The sequence below is a fragment of the Nerophis ophidion genome, linkage group LG18 (genome assembly GCF_033978795.1).
Source record: "Nerophis ophidion isolate RoL-2023_Sa linkage group LG18, RoL_Noph_v1.0, whole genome shotgun sequence".
Classification (NCBI taxonomy): domain Eukaryota; kingdom Metazoa; phylum Chordata; class Actinopteri; order Syngnathiformes; family Syngnathidae; genus Nerophis; species Nerophis ophidion.
The window spans coordinates 10,245,148-10,256,686 of NC_084628.1; the positions used below are offsets into that span (position 1 = coordinate 10,245,148).

Consider the following 11,539-nt stretch of genomic DNA (forward strand, 5'->3'; position numbering starts at 1 on the left):
GAAAACGTGTTCAGGTCTTTTTATATAGATTGTGAATGATAGACAGCACATCTCTGTCTAATGTTTGCATATTTCCAGTATGACTGATCTGACAACATGGTCAGAGTGCACAAGCGTTACTACAGTGACGTCAATCTACGGAAATAGCCAAAGGTATTCGGAGATGTTTAGGGGGTCCTCTCCAAGGTTTCTCATTGTCATCCCGCTGGGTTGAGTTTTTCCGTCCCCTGATGTGGGATCTGAACCGAGGATGTTGTTGTGGCTTGTGCAGCCCTTTGAGACACTTGTGATTTAGGGCTGTATAAATAAACATTGATTGATTTGATTGATTGATATTTTCACATACTCTGCGGATTGTAAATACAATTGGATATGGTTCAATGCAGTGGTCCCCAACCACTGGTCCGGGGACTGGTACAGGTCCGTGACGCATTTGTTACCGAACAAATAATTTATAGACGACTGCATTTTCTCTGACTAAACTTTTGCCTCTCCCACCAGACACACCAGTAATCTTGTTTAAACATGTACAATAAAACTCCTCATGAGAAGTTGCCATTTGTTATAACTTTGTGACATAATACGAAGCACATTAATGAACATATCAAATATAAATGTGACAGGCTTTTGCCAAAGGCTGATTCTCATCTGCATCGAAATGCAAAGAAACGAGCCCAGGGCTCCCACTAATTCAGCGTTGTTGTGAGTTGTATTTTTCATGCACTTATTTTTGCTGTATTTATCTGGCACCAATGGAAAGCCGGTCCCTGAAAATAATGCCTACATTAAACCGGTCCGTGGTGCAAAAAAGGTTGGGGACCCCTGGTTTAATGGATACAATTCAACACAATTAAGCATATAAAGTCAACTTGTTTTTCCACTAATGGTACTTGAAGGGGAACTGTTCTTTTTTTAAAATTTTGCCTATCGTTCACAATCCCTATGAGGGACATGACTACGGATGTTATTTAATAAAGTCCGCTTACAAAGGAGCCTATGGTAGCCTATAGGAACCGTTCAATTTATGCCAAAAGAGCCCCCCAAAAAACATCCAAACAGCTCCATTAGGGTTTTATGTACATGATGTAAGTGTGTGTGTGTGTGTGTGTGTGTGTATATATATATATATATATATATATATATATATATATATATATATATATATGTATATATATATATATATGTATGTATATATATATGTATATGTATGTATATATATATGTATATATATATATATATGTATATGTGTATATATGTATATATATATATGTATATATATATATATATATATGTATATGTGTATATATGTATGTATGTGTGTATGTATATATGTATGTATGGGTATATATATGTATATGTATGTATGTGTATATGTGTATATATATATATATACACATATATATATACACATATACACTTACATACATATACATATATATATACACACATACATACTCAACCCAGTGGGATGTATGTATATATATATATATATATATATATATATACACACACATTTAAAATATTGAATATTTACGTATGTTGATCATTCAAGGCATATGCGTCGCATTTATTTCAAAAACACTTTTCCTTTTTTTTTTTCTTCATCACTTATTTCTAGGGGTGTAACGGTACGTATATTTGTATTGAACCGTTTCGGTACCGGGGTTTCGGTCCGGTTCGGAGGTGTATCGAACGAGTTTGTAAGCTAAAGTCCTAACAAGTTGCCCTGCTTTCTGCCTCTGTCTGAGCACCCAGCATTGTCCTGCCCACACAACCATCTGATTGGTTACATACAAAGCCAATCAGCAGTGCGTATTTTGAGATATGTAACAGCCAATCAGCAGTGCGTATTTAGAACGCATGTTGTCAATGCTTCAGCGTCGAGCAGATATGTGTTTAGCAGCGGACATCGTACTCTTCCCAAATTATAAAAAAACACTTCCCAGTCACAACTACTACTAGCATTACTATGAGCCCGTTGACCTTCTAGAAACTTCAACTGCAGCTCAGCTCGCTCGCAGTTCTGGCTTGAGGTGAAGGCTAATTAGCTTTTAGCGTAACATTTGCTCATTTTGCTGTGTGTGTGTGTGTGTGTGTGTGCGCGTGCGTGCCTGTGCCTGTGCGTATGTGTGCGTGTGTTAGGGGCAGCAAAGCCCTGTTTGTCTGGTATTTTATATGAACTAACATGAAGTCCATGGTGTTCAGGGATGAATAGTCTCTCCTATTGCTATTGTACAATTTTTTTTCAGCTATGGTTATATTACTCATTAGTAATGTAGCAGCCTAGTTTTGAATGGCAGAGTCCTTAAATATTACATTTAAATAACAAAAGTCAACTACAGGCTTCCCAAATGCTGTAATAAATTAAGAATGATGAATTGACTTGAAACTGTTTAATGTTGCACTTTTTAAATGTAGAAGAAATGTTTTGTCATTTTATGTAATCAAAGCAACAATTTGAGGCAGTTTAATGTGGATTAACATGGGCAGAATTATTATAGTGTTCCCAATGTTAAAAGGATCAAGCCATTGTTTACAAATTTGGTAAATAAATAACCAAAAAATGTATAATTTTTTTTCTTACTGTACCGAAAATGAACCGAACCGTGACCTCTAAACCGAGGTACGTACCGAACCGAAATTTTTGTGTACCGTTACACCCCTACTTATCTCTGATCACTGAATACTTTATGAGAGCTTACAAACATAATAAAACATCGCTTACTTAACAATGTCCGCTGTCATTAGAATGCTGACTGCTAGAATGTTCATACATCACAGTTAGATTAAAAATGTCTCATAATCCCAGAGAAGAAAAGGGGTGGAGTGAGGTTTGGGGTACCAAGCTCTTTTAGTGTTGTTCTTGCCAGTTCCAGGTTTTAAATGGTTGTAAAAGCGTTCCAACTTGTCAGATTATATCCTCAGCAATCTTCTTTCCAGGTGAGACGCATGATTTACAATCTACAAAAAACTTTTAAGGAGCAGGGAAGCGACGAATCAGCAGACCACTCAATGATGTAAACATAGGGACACGCGGTAGTGATCACGTCTCCGCTATAATTAGTTTGTCTGCATTATCGCTTATAATAACATTGTCACTAATACTTGGTTAATATTCAAGTCACACAATGTAAATAGAGAATGTTTTGTCCTTTTTGGATGTTTTTTTCCCATTGTTTTATGGGTGGAATAAAGGAACCTCTAATTGGCTCCACGGTAAGCAGACTTTATTCATGTTGATTTAATATTTACAACTAGATAGTTATGTTTTTCATAAACGATTGTTAACTACAGGCAAAATACATAAAAAATAAAATAAAAAAAGTGCAGTTATCTTTTAAAAGGTGCTGCAAAGAGGAATGGGTGAAAGTGCCCAAAAATAGCTGTGCCAAGCTTCAATTTTGAATCAGGGACTGTCATCTTACTGACTTAAGTGTGGCAAAAAGACTCAATCAATCAATCAATGTTTACTTATATAGCCCTAAATCACTAGTGTCTCAAAGGGCTGCAGAGACCACCACGACATCCTCGGTAGGCCCACATAAGGGCAAGGAAAACTCACACCCAGTGGGACATCGGTGACAATAATGACCCAGTGGGACGTCGGTGACAATGATGACTATGAGAACCTTGGAGAGGAGGAAAGCAATGGATGTCGAGCGGGTCTAACATGATACTGTGAAAGTTCAATCCACAATGGATCCAACACAGTCGCGAGAGTCCAGTCCAAAGCGGATCCAACACAGCAGCGAGAGTCCCGTTCACAGCGGAGCCAGCAGGAAACCATCCCAAGCGGAGGCGGACCAGCAGCGCAGAGATGTCCCCAGCCGATACACAGGCGAGCAGTACATGGCCACCGGATCGGACCGGACCCCCTCCACAAGGGAGAGTGGGACATAGAAGAAAAAGAAAAGAAACGGCAGATCAACTGGTCTAAAAAGGGAGTCTATTTAAAGTCTAGAGTATACAAATGAGTTTTAAGGTGAGACTTAAATGCTTCTACTGAGGTGGCATCGCGAACTGTTACCGGGAGGGCATTCCAGAGTACTGGAGCCCGAACGGAAAACGCTCTATAGCCCGCAGACTTTTTTTGGGCTTTGGGAATCACTAATAAGCCGGAGTCCTTTGAACGCAGATTTCTTGCCGCGACATATGGTAAAATATAATCGGCAAGATAGGATGGAGCTAGACCGTGTAGTATTTTATACGTAAGTAGTAAAACCTTAAAGTCACATCTTAAGTGCACAGGAAGCCAGTGCAGGTGAGCCAGTACAGGCGTAATGTGATCAAACTTTCTTGTTCTTGTCAAAAGTCTAGCAGCCGCATTTAATACGAAAATAATACGTTACAGTAGTCGAGGCGAGACGTAACAAACGCATGGATAATGATCTCAGCGTCTTTAGTGGACAGAATGGAGCGAATTTTAGCGATGTTACGGAGATGAAAGAAGGCCGTTTTAGTTAATGTGTGTATTTGCTGTCAAAGGTGTATCAACAAAGTATTGACCAAAAGCTGTGAATACTTATGTACATGTGATATTTTAGTTTTTTTTAATTTTGAATAACCTTCTAAAATGTAAAAAAAAAAAACTTTTCACATTGTCATTATCGGGTATTCTGTCTAGACTTTTGAGGACTAAATGGATATATTCCATTTTGGAATAAAGCTGTAACATAACCAAATGTGGGAAAAGTGAAGCGCTGCGAATACTTTTCAGATGCACTGTAAATTCAAATACAGGGAAAAAAATTCAAGATCTTATCCCGCATATCAGATCCCCAAAGAATTTACTTCATGAGATTTTTGCCTCAAGACAAGATCGTGCCGCACTGATCTTGTCATGCATTGCTAATCCAGTTTTCAGGTATCTATAACACGCACCCATAGCTTTATCAATTGGCTACACCACCGTGCCGTGTCACACTCTTTTAAATAAGGTCATTTTTATCCTGTGTTTGCATAATTATCCTGGAAAAAAACACACAGTCAATATGCTTGCTGATGCATGAACACAGAACATGTTGTTCTTTTGGCCGTATTATGTTTATTCCCATGAGAACACACATAAAACAGATGACATTCCTGCAATGAAAGATGAGCACTCTCTATCAACATATCTAGCAAATGGAATACATAATCATAGGCAATATCACAGTGAATATAAATATATTGATTGGACAAGCGTCTGTAAAACAATTAAGGGGTACATTAGAAGGATTCAAAAATGATTCGGCATCTATAATGTATTTCAATAAATTAAAACTGGCTATTAAAATCATGTGTTTCTATATTGTAAAAATTATTATTTTAGATTTGCATGCCTAGAAAATACCCTGTATATTTATTATTTTGAATTAAACATATTCCCAAGTACAAGAATTGGGGAAAGGGTCACCATGCAGACAAGTCAATTCTTAACTCGTCACCGAGGGCCGTCCATCAGAAAACAGGGGGTAAAACAATAAGGAAATTGTCTAAGGACAAAAAGACTTCAAGTAATAGGGTGAGGACATGACGGAATCAATGAAAAAAGGCAAATATTCCAGATGACAGACCCAAGATCTGCTCATCAACAATAGATGCATCTGTGCAGGTAGACTCCCGTTAAAATAAGTAGACATTGTCATCATGTGTTTCAGCCAACATTTTGTAGACCTTTTGAAAAATACACTTCGTATAAAATCCGTCTTCCTATGATTGACATGCATCAGCCGGCAGCAGTACTTGGTGAGTATTTTGATCCACACCGATCATCTCTAAATGGAATACTGAAAGACACAATCTTTCCCTTTCATTAACTCTAACTGGAAGGGGGATTAAGCTGCAATAAGTTTACAACTGGACGTTCGTCATAATTTGATAGTACTAGTGTCTGTATCCTTGCCGTATACGCTGCAAAAGTCTGTGCCACTGGTTTTCAAAGTACCAGAAGACCTCAAGGGTGGCCAACGATAAAAACCTAAAATGATTTTTCAAACCTACCCAGCAAAAGACTGTAATGTTTAAAGGAAAAATGTATTGATTTTTACTTCATACAGCGAGAGTGAGTAAACAGCTGGGTGAGCAGTAAACTCCGTAATATAGGTTATGCTCAGGAAAATCAGTTTTTCGAGGAACAGTATTGTATTACACTGTATTCTCGAAGGAGAATCTCACTGTGCCACCCTTTGAAAAAACCTCTGGTCTGGTCAAGGCCAAAATTGGATTTGTGGTTTTCAGCAATGCTATAATGAACACAGTGAACAGTTTGAGTCAGACCTGGGCAAATTAAGATCCTTGGGCCACATGCGGCCCGTTGAGCTTTTCAATTTAGCCCGCCGGACATTCCCAAATAATTGTTTTAGATCTTTAAAGATGGAAAGTGTAGCAGCCATTATGATGTGCAGTGATGTTTTTGGACTCAGTTACTTCCTGTTTGTGAAACTCTGGGTTTGTTTTAGTTTCCATGGGGATTAATTGGGTTCACCTGCCTCTGGTTAGTGGTCGGCACGTTCACCTGTTGTCGACCACTAATCAGAGAGCGATTTATGTACCTCTCCCGCCACACTTGTCTTGGCTTCATTGTTTGCTTTACGCAACAGGTTACTTAGATATTTCTTGGCTCCTAATTTATGCTTCCTGTGCTAGTTTCTGTAAGACTGTGGACTATGATGCAGCTTACTGCGAGGATTTCGCAGCTTGCTGCGAGGATTGTTTTCCCGGAATGCAAACGAACTGGACCGGACATGGCGTGAAGGTAAATACATGATTTTAATTTTACTCAAAAGCTACAAACAAAAGGCGCTCACAGTGGAGGTACAAAACTTAATGCAGGGAACAAAACGAACACAAAGGCAGAACTATGAACATGAACAAAAACACTTAGGGTGATGAGAACTATGGCATGGACCGAACAAACACAAGAGATCCAACATGGTCAGAGCAAGAGATGAATGATGTCATTAGGGTAACAGGGGTAATGTCGCCAGGTCGACTACCTGGCAACCACAGGCTTAAATACTAGTGACATGATTAATAACAGGTGCGCGAGTTCAGACAAACGAGGCAGGTGAAACTATTGAGTTGTCATGGAAACTAAAGCAAACCAGGGTGCGCAAAAACAGGAATTAATAGTCAAAAACAAAACAGAACATAACTAAACAGAATCCAGACCACAGAACATAAGTTTGTACCTTAGTTTCTCGTGCGATCGGCACGTTTTCCCTTCTGCTTGTTTTCTGTTTTTGATGCGCGTTTTAAAGATTAAATCATGTTCCTACCTGCATGCCTTGTCCGGAGTGGTCCGTCTGCATCCCGGGGGAACAAACCCCGCAGTAAGCTGCGACACCCCCCCTCCCCCTGCCGTAACACAATCGCATGATACTAATAGAAAATAAGAAAAAAATACTGCACTGTGGTATAAGTAAATAAAACTTGATTTAACATTTAAATTCAGGCCAAAACATGCAGATTATGTTTAAAAAAAGTTTGTCTGTGTGTTTTTGTTTTTTTAACTGCAATGTATGGCAGTTGAAGCGTGATGTAGCAAGGGACGACTGTACATTTAGGTCTTGGTCTTTGTCAATTAAATGCATCTTAACTACTACTGTCCAGTTGTAATTTACCACAGTAGGATTAAATCAATGCCACTTCACAATTGTAGGGGGAAAAATCTTACTACTTCCAATCAGCTAGTCACTGTGTTGCATTGTCTTCTTTCAACAGCCTATGTTGCAGATAATTACCCTGAAAATGAGCATAGAATGAGGTACAAGCTGGCATATTTTGGGGCAAAGCTCCCAGTGTGTGCGAGAGAGACAATTAGTCACAGACACATGACGATAGACGCACAGAAAAGACAGGGTCTCGAAAACAAAAAGTGCATATTCGTTGCATTTGGATCGCTTCCTAGGTTTTCCTACGAGCAAACGATTAGCCTTACATGTTCCAGTGAAGAGGAAACTTAGAAACATGAACAGAGACGGCTAATAATTTTCTTCCATCACTGCAGAGAAGCGTCTGTCCGACACATTAGCTTCGCTAAGATGAATCAATACTCTTTAAAATCAGAGCAATGGTATATCCATAATGTGCTCGGTGTAATCTGTAATCTTCAGATCGAGTTTCCCTCACACAACTGTAATAGTAGTAAGTGGACATGATTATAGGATTATAAAAAGACAATCGGCACCACCAACTTTTTAAGTGAAGATATAGATGCTGTATGTGTGTCGTTACTTACAGTACAGTGTCTAAAAACCAATCTATACTATAGATTGACACTCTAGAAGAGGAGTATTGCATGATTCAGAGGCTGAAGAAGAGTGTCCTTGCAATGGAACAAGCTGGCTGTCCATGGCTAATCAGTCAGGTAGTCCATCAGCAAAGGGCGTCTCCTCTAAAGCAGCCGCAGAGCCATTGGTCTCACCTCTGTCCCCTCCTGATTCCCCTTCCTCCTTGTCCTCAACCTGGCTCAGTGGGTCCAAGTCAGACAGGCGGTTTAGAGGGTCAAAAGTATGCATTTTTGGTTCCGGGCTGAGCAACGACAGCTGAGGCAATAGCGGGCCGTCCCGGAGCTTGGCCGCCAATTCCTTGGCGCTGCAGATAGGGGTGTTGGTCTCGTAGACGTCGTGGAAGTTGTTGTAGTCGACCTCGTAGAAGCCCTTCTCCAGGGAGAGAACGGGTGTGAAGCGGTAGCCCCAAAGAACTTCTGTGTCCAGGTAGGAGCTTCTTGCTTGACACGTCATCCCTACGGTGATCCAGGCAGGCGGGTGAAGGCACAGATACACAGATACACGTGCACACACAAAGAGAAATTGACAGAGAGACATTAATATACATTACAAGCTTAACTGCATACAAAGCAACAATGCATCTGCTAATTGTTAGAAATGCATTTTTTTAATGTTATTCCATTAAAATCACTTTATATCAGGGTGTAACGGCACGTGTATTTGTATTGAACCGTTTCGGTACAGGGGGTTCGGTTCGGAACGGAGGTGCACCGAACGGGTTTCCACAAGGACTAGCGCAGTTTTTATATGGGGGTACGCGTACCCCTGGGGGTACTTGAAGGTATGCCAAGGGGTACGTGAGATTTTTTTGGAAATATTCTAAAAATAGCAACAATTCAAAAGTCGTTTATAAATATATTTATTGAATAATACTTCAACAAAATATGAATGTAAGTTCAGAAACTGTGAAAAAAAAATACAACAATGTAATATTCAGTGTTGACGGCCAGATTTTTTGTGGATATGTTCCATAAATATTGATGTTAAAGATTTATTTTTTTGAGAAGAAATGTTTGGAATTAAGTTCATGAATCCAGATAGATCTCTATTACAATCCCCAAAGAGGGCACTTTAAGTTGATGATTACTTCTATGTGTAGAAATCTTCATTTATAATTGAATCACTTGTTTATTTTTCAACAAGTTATTAGTTATTTTTATATATTTTTTTCCAAATAGTTCAAGAAAGACCACTACAAATGTTATACAATTTAATAAATCAGAAACTGATGACATAGTGCTGTATTTTACTTCATCTCTTTTTTTCAACCAAAAATGCTTTGCTCTGATTAGAGGGTATTTAAATAAAAAAAAATGTTCACAGGGGGTACATAGCATTTTTTGTAGCATCATTTTATGTTGTTCTCAGTTTGTTTGAGCAAAGACTAACAAAGATCTCATGAAACCTCGGTTGGGTACGTTGAAATTCAGGCTTCTTCTGTATCCAGTTAAAAGTGAAAGGTTTGTCAGTCCATGGCAACTTTGAACTAAAAACATTTGACACACTCAACTTCCTCAGTTGCTCCTTCTCTGACACTTTGCATGCAAATGTGATTAAAAATAGAAGTACAGTAAATTCAGTGTTTTATGTTGCTGCACAAGCCAGGGCTGGTAAATTGTATTCCCCTTGGATATAAATGGCCTAGTTTGTACTTTTTATTTGTACATTATCAGTTCATATTATTGTGACAGAATCACAAAAGTTGTGTTTTTGTTTTTTTATTAGAATGTGTATAAGACTGTTTACACTACAGGTCAATTCCGATTCTTTTGCCTATGTGTGACCTAAATCCCATTTGTCTGAATCTCACGACGGTGTGAACAATGCAATTTCCGATTTTCCAAATCTGCCTTTTGTTTTTGGATATAAATCGGATATGTACCTGATGCGAATTGAGTTTGAACGTTTAGGTCACCAGGCTTATATCGTACAAATAAAATCTTTTTTTTTTTTTTCATACAAATGTTTTTCTTTTTTTAATATATTTTTCAAAGAAACTAGTGATTACAAATGAAAGAGATCATTTAAAACAAGCAGTTCTTTTATTTGATAAAACATTCAGTGGTTTGAAATGACACTGCATACACTGCATGTACAAATTCAAATTTGTACAATTTTGTTCTTTTTAAACCAGATATAAATTGTGCTTTTTTTATGGAATAATTTTTAAATAACTTAAGAGCTTTCTTTGGGAGGTAATATGTAGCATTGCACTCAAATACATTTAAAATCTCCAACTTTGAGATGAATAAAGTGGACACTTATGTCTCGAATAATATACGTCTGTAAATACGAATGTAGTATTGTACACCATTTATGAATCCCCCACTACCACCAAACCCCGCCCCCCCAACCCCGCCCAACCTCAACACCTTCCCCACCCACTACTATGGGGTATCGGGGGGGCGGGGGGAATTGTAGTGTCCCGGAGGAGTTAGTGCTGCAAGGGGTTCTGAGTATTTGTTCAATTGTGTTTATGTTGTGTTACGGTGTGGATGTTCTCCCGAAATGTGTTTGTCATTCTTGTTTGGTGTGGGTTTACAGTGTGGGCCATATTTGTAATGTTGTTAAAGTTTTTTATAGGGCCACCCTCAGTGTAACCTGTATGGCTGTTGACCAAGTATGCGTTGCATTCACTTGTGTGTGTGTGTGTGTGTGTGTGTTTGTGTGTGTGTGTGTGTGTGTGTGTGTGTGTGAAAAGCCGTAGGTGTAATGTGATTGGGCCGACACGCAAAGGCAGTGCATTTAAGGTTTATTGGCGCTCTGTACTTCTCCCTACGTCTGTGTACCACTCGATACAGCAGCATTTTCAAAAGTCATACATTTTAATTTTTGAAACCGATACTGATTAATTTCCGATATCACATTTTTAAAGCATTTAACGGCAGTCCGATATTATCGGACATTTCCAGTTCTAATTTTTTTCCACACACTCTAAATGGCATTTGTTGTGCTCAAAACACAAAAAAGTTAAATTTGTTGAAGGAATTGAGCAGTTGGATATTTAGGCTCTAATTGACCTTTCAGCATTCATGTTCTGCTTCCTGTCAATTAGCAAGAGAGTACAGACCTTCTTTCTATATATTAAATGTAAGGTCACTCAGGTGGAATCAATAACCATGATAATTGCACCGCATTAAAGTCATCTTACATGTCTGGTAAGGAAGTAGCTTTTTCAAGGTGGACCTTTTAACCCATGGAAGCAGAAACATAAAAGAGCACTTAATAACGCAATTAAGGGTGTGCTACACGTAGGTGAGCGACTT

At 38.7% G+C, this 11,539-nt stretch overlaps 1 protein-coding gene across 2 annotated transcripts in view; it reads right to left on the bottom strand.

Moving 5' to 3' along the window:
- Positions 1-6,731: 6,731 nt before the first annotated feature.
- The window catches only part of kcnj5 (potassium inwardly rectifying channel subfamily J member 5), an 83,964-nt gene continuing 79,156 nt past the window's right edge, over positions 6,732-11,539 (bottom strand). For both annotated transcript variants that reach the window (XM_061878738.1, XM_061878737.1), the window contains exon 4: positions 6,732-8,728. In XM_061878738.1, the coding sequence (XP_061734722.1) occupies positions 8,343-8,728 (386 nt within the window). In that variant the 3' untranslated portion in view covers positions 6,732-8,342. The remainder of the gene's footprint in view (positions 8,729-11,539) is intronic.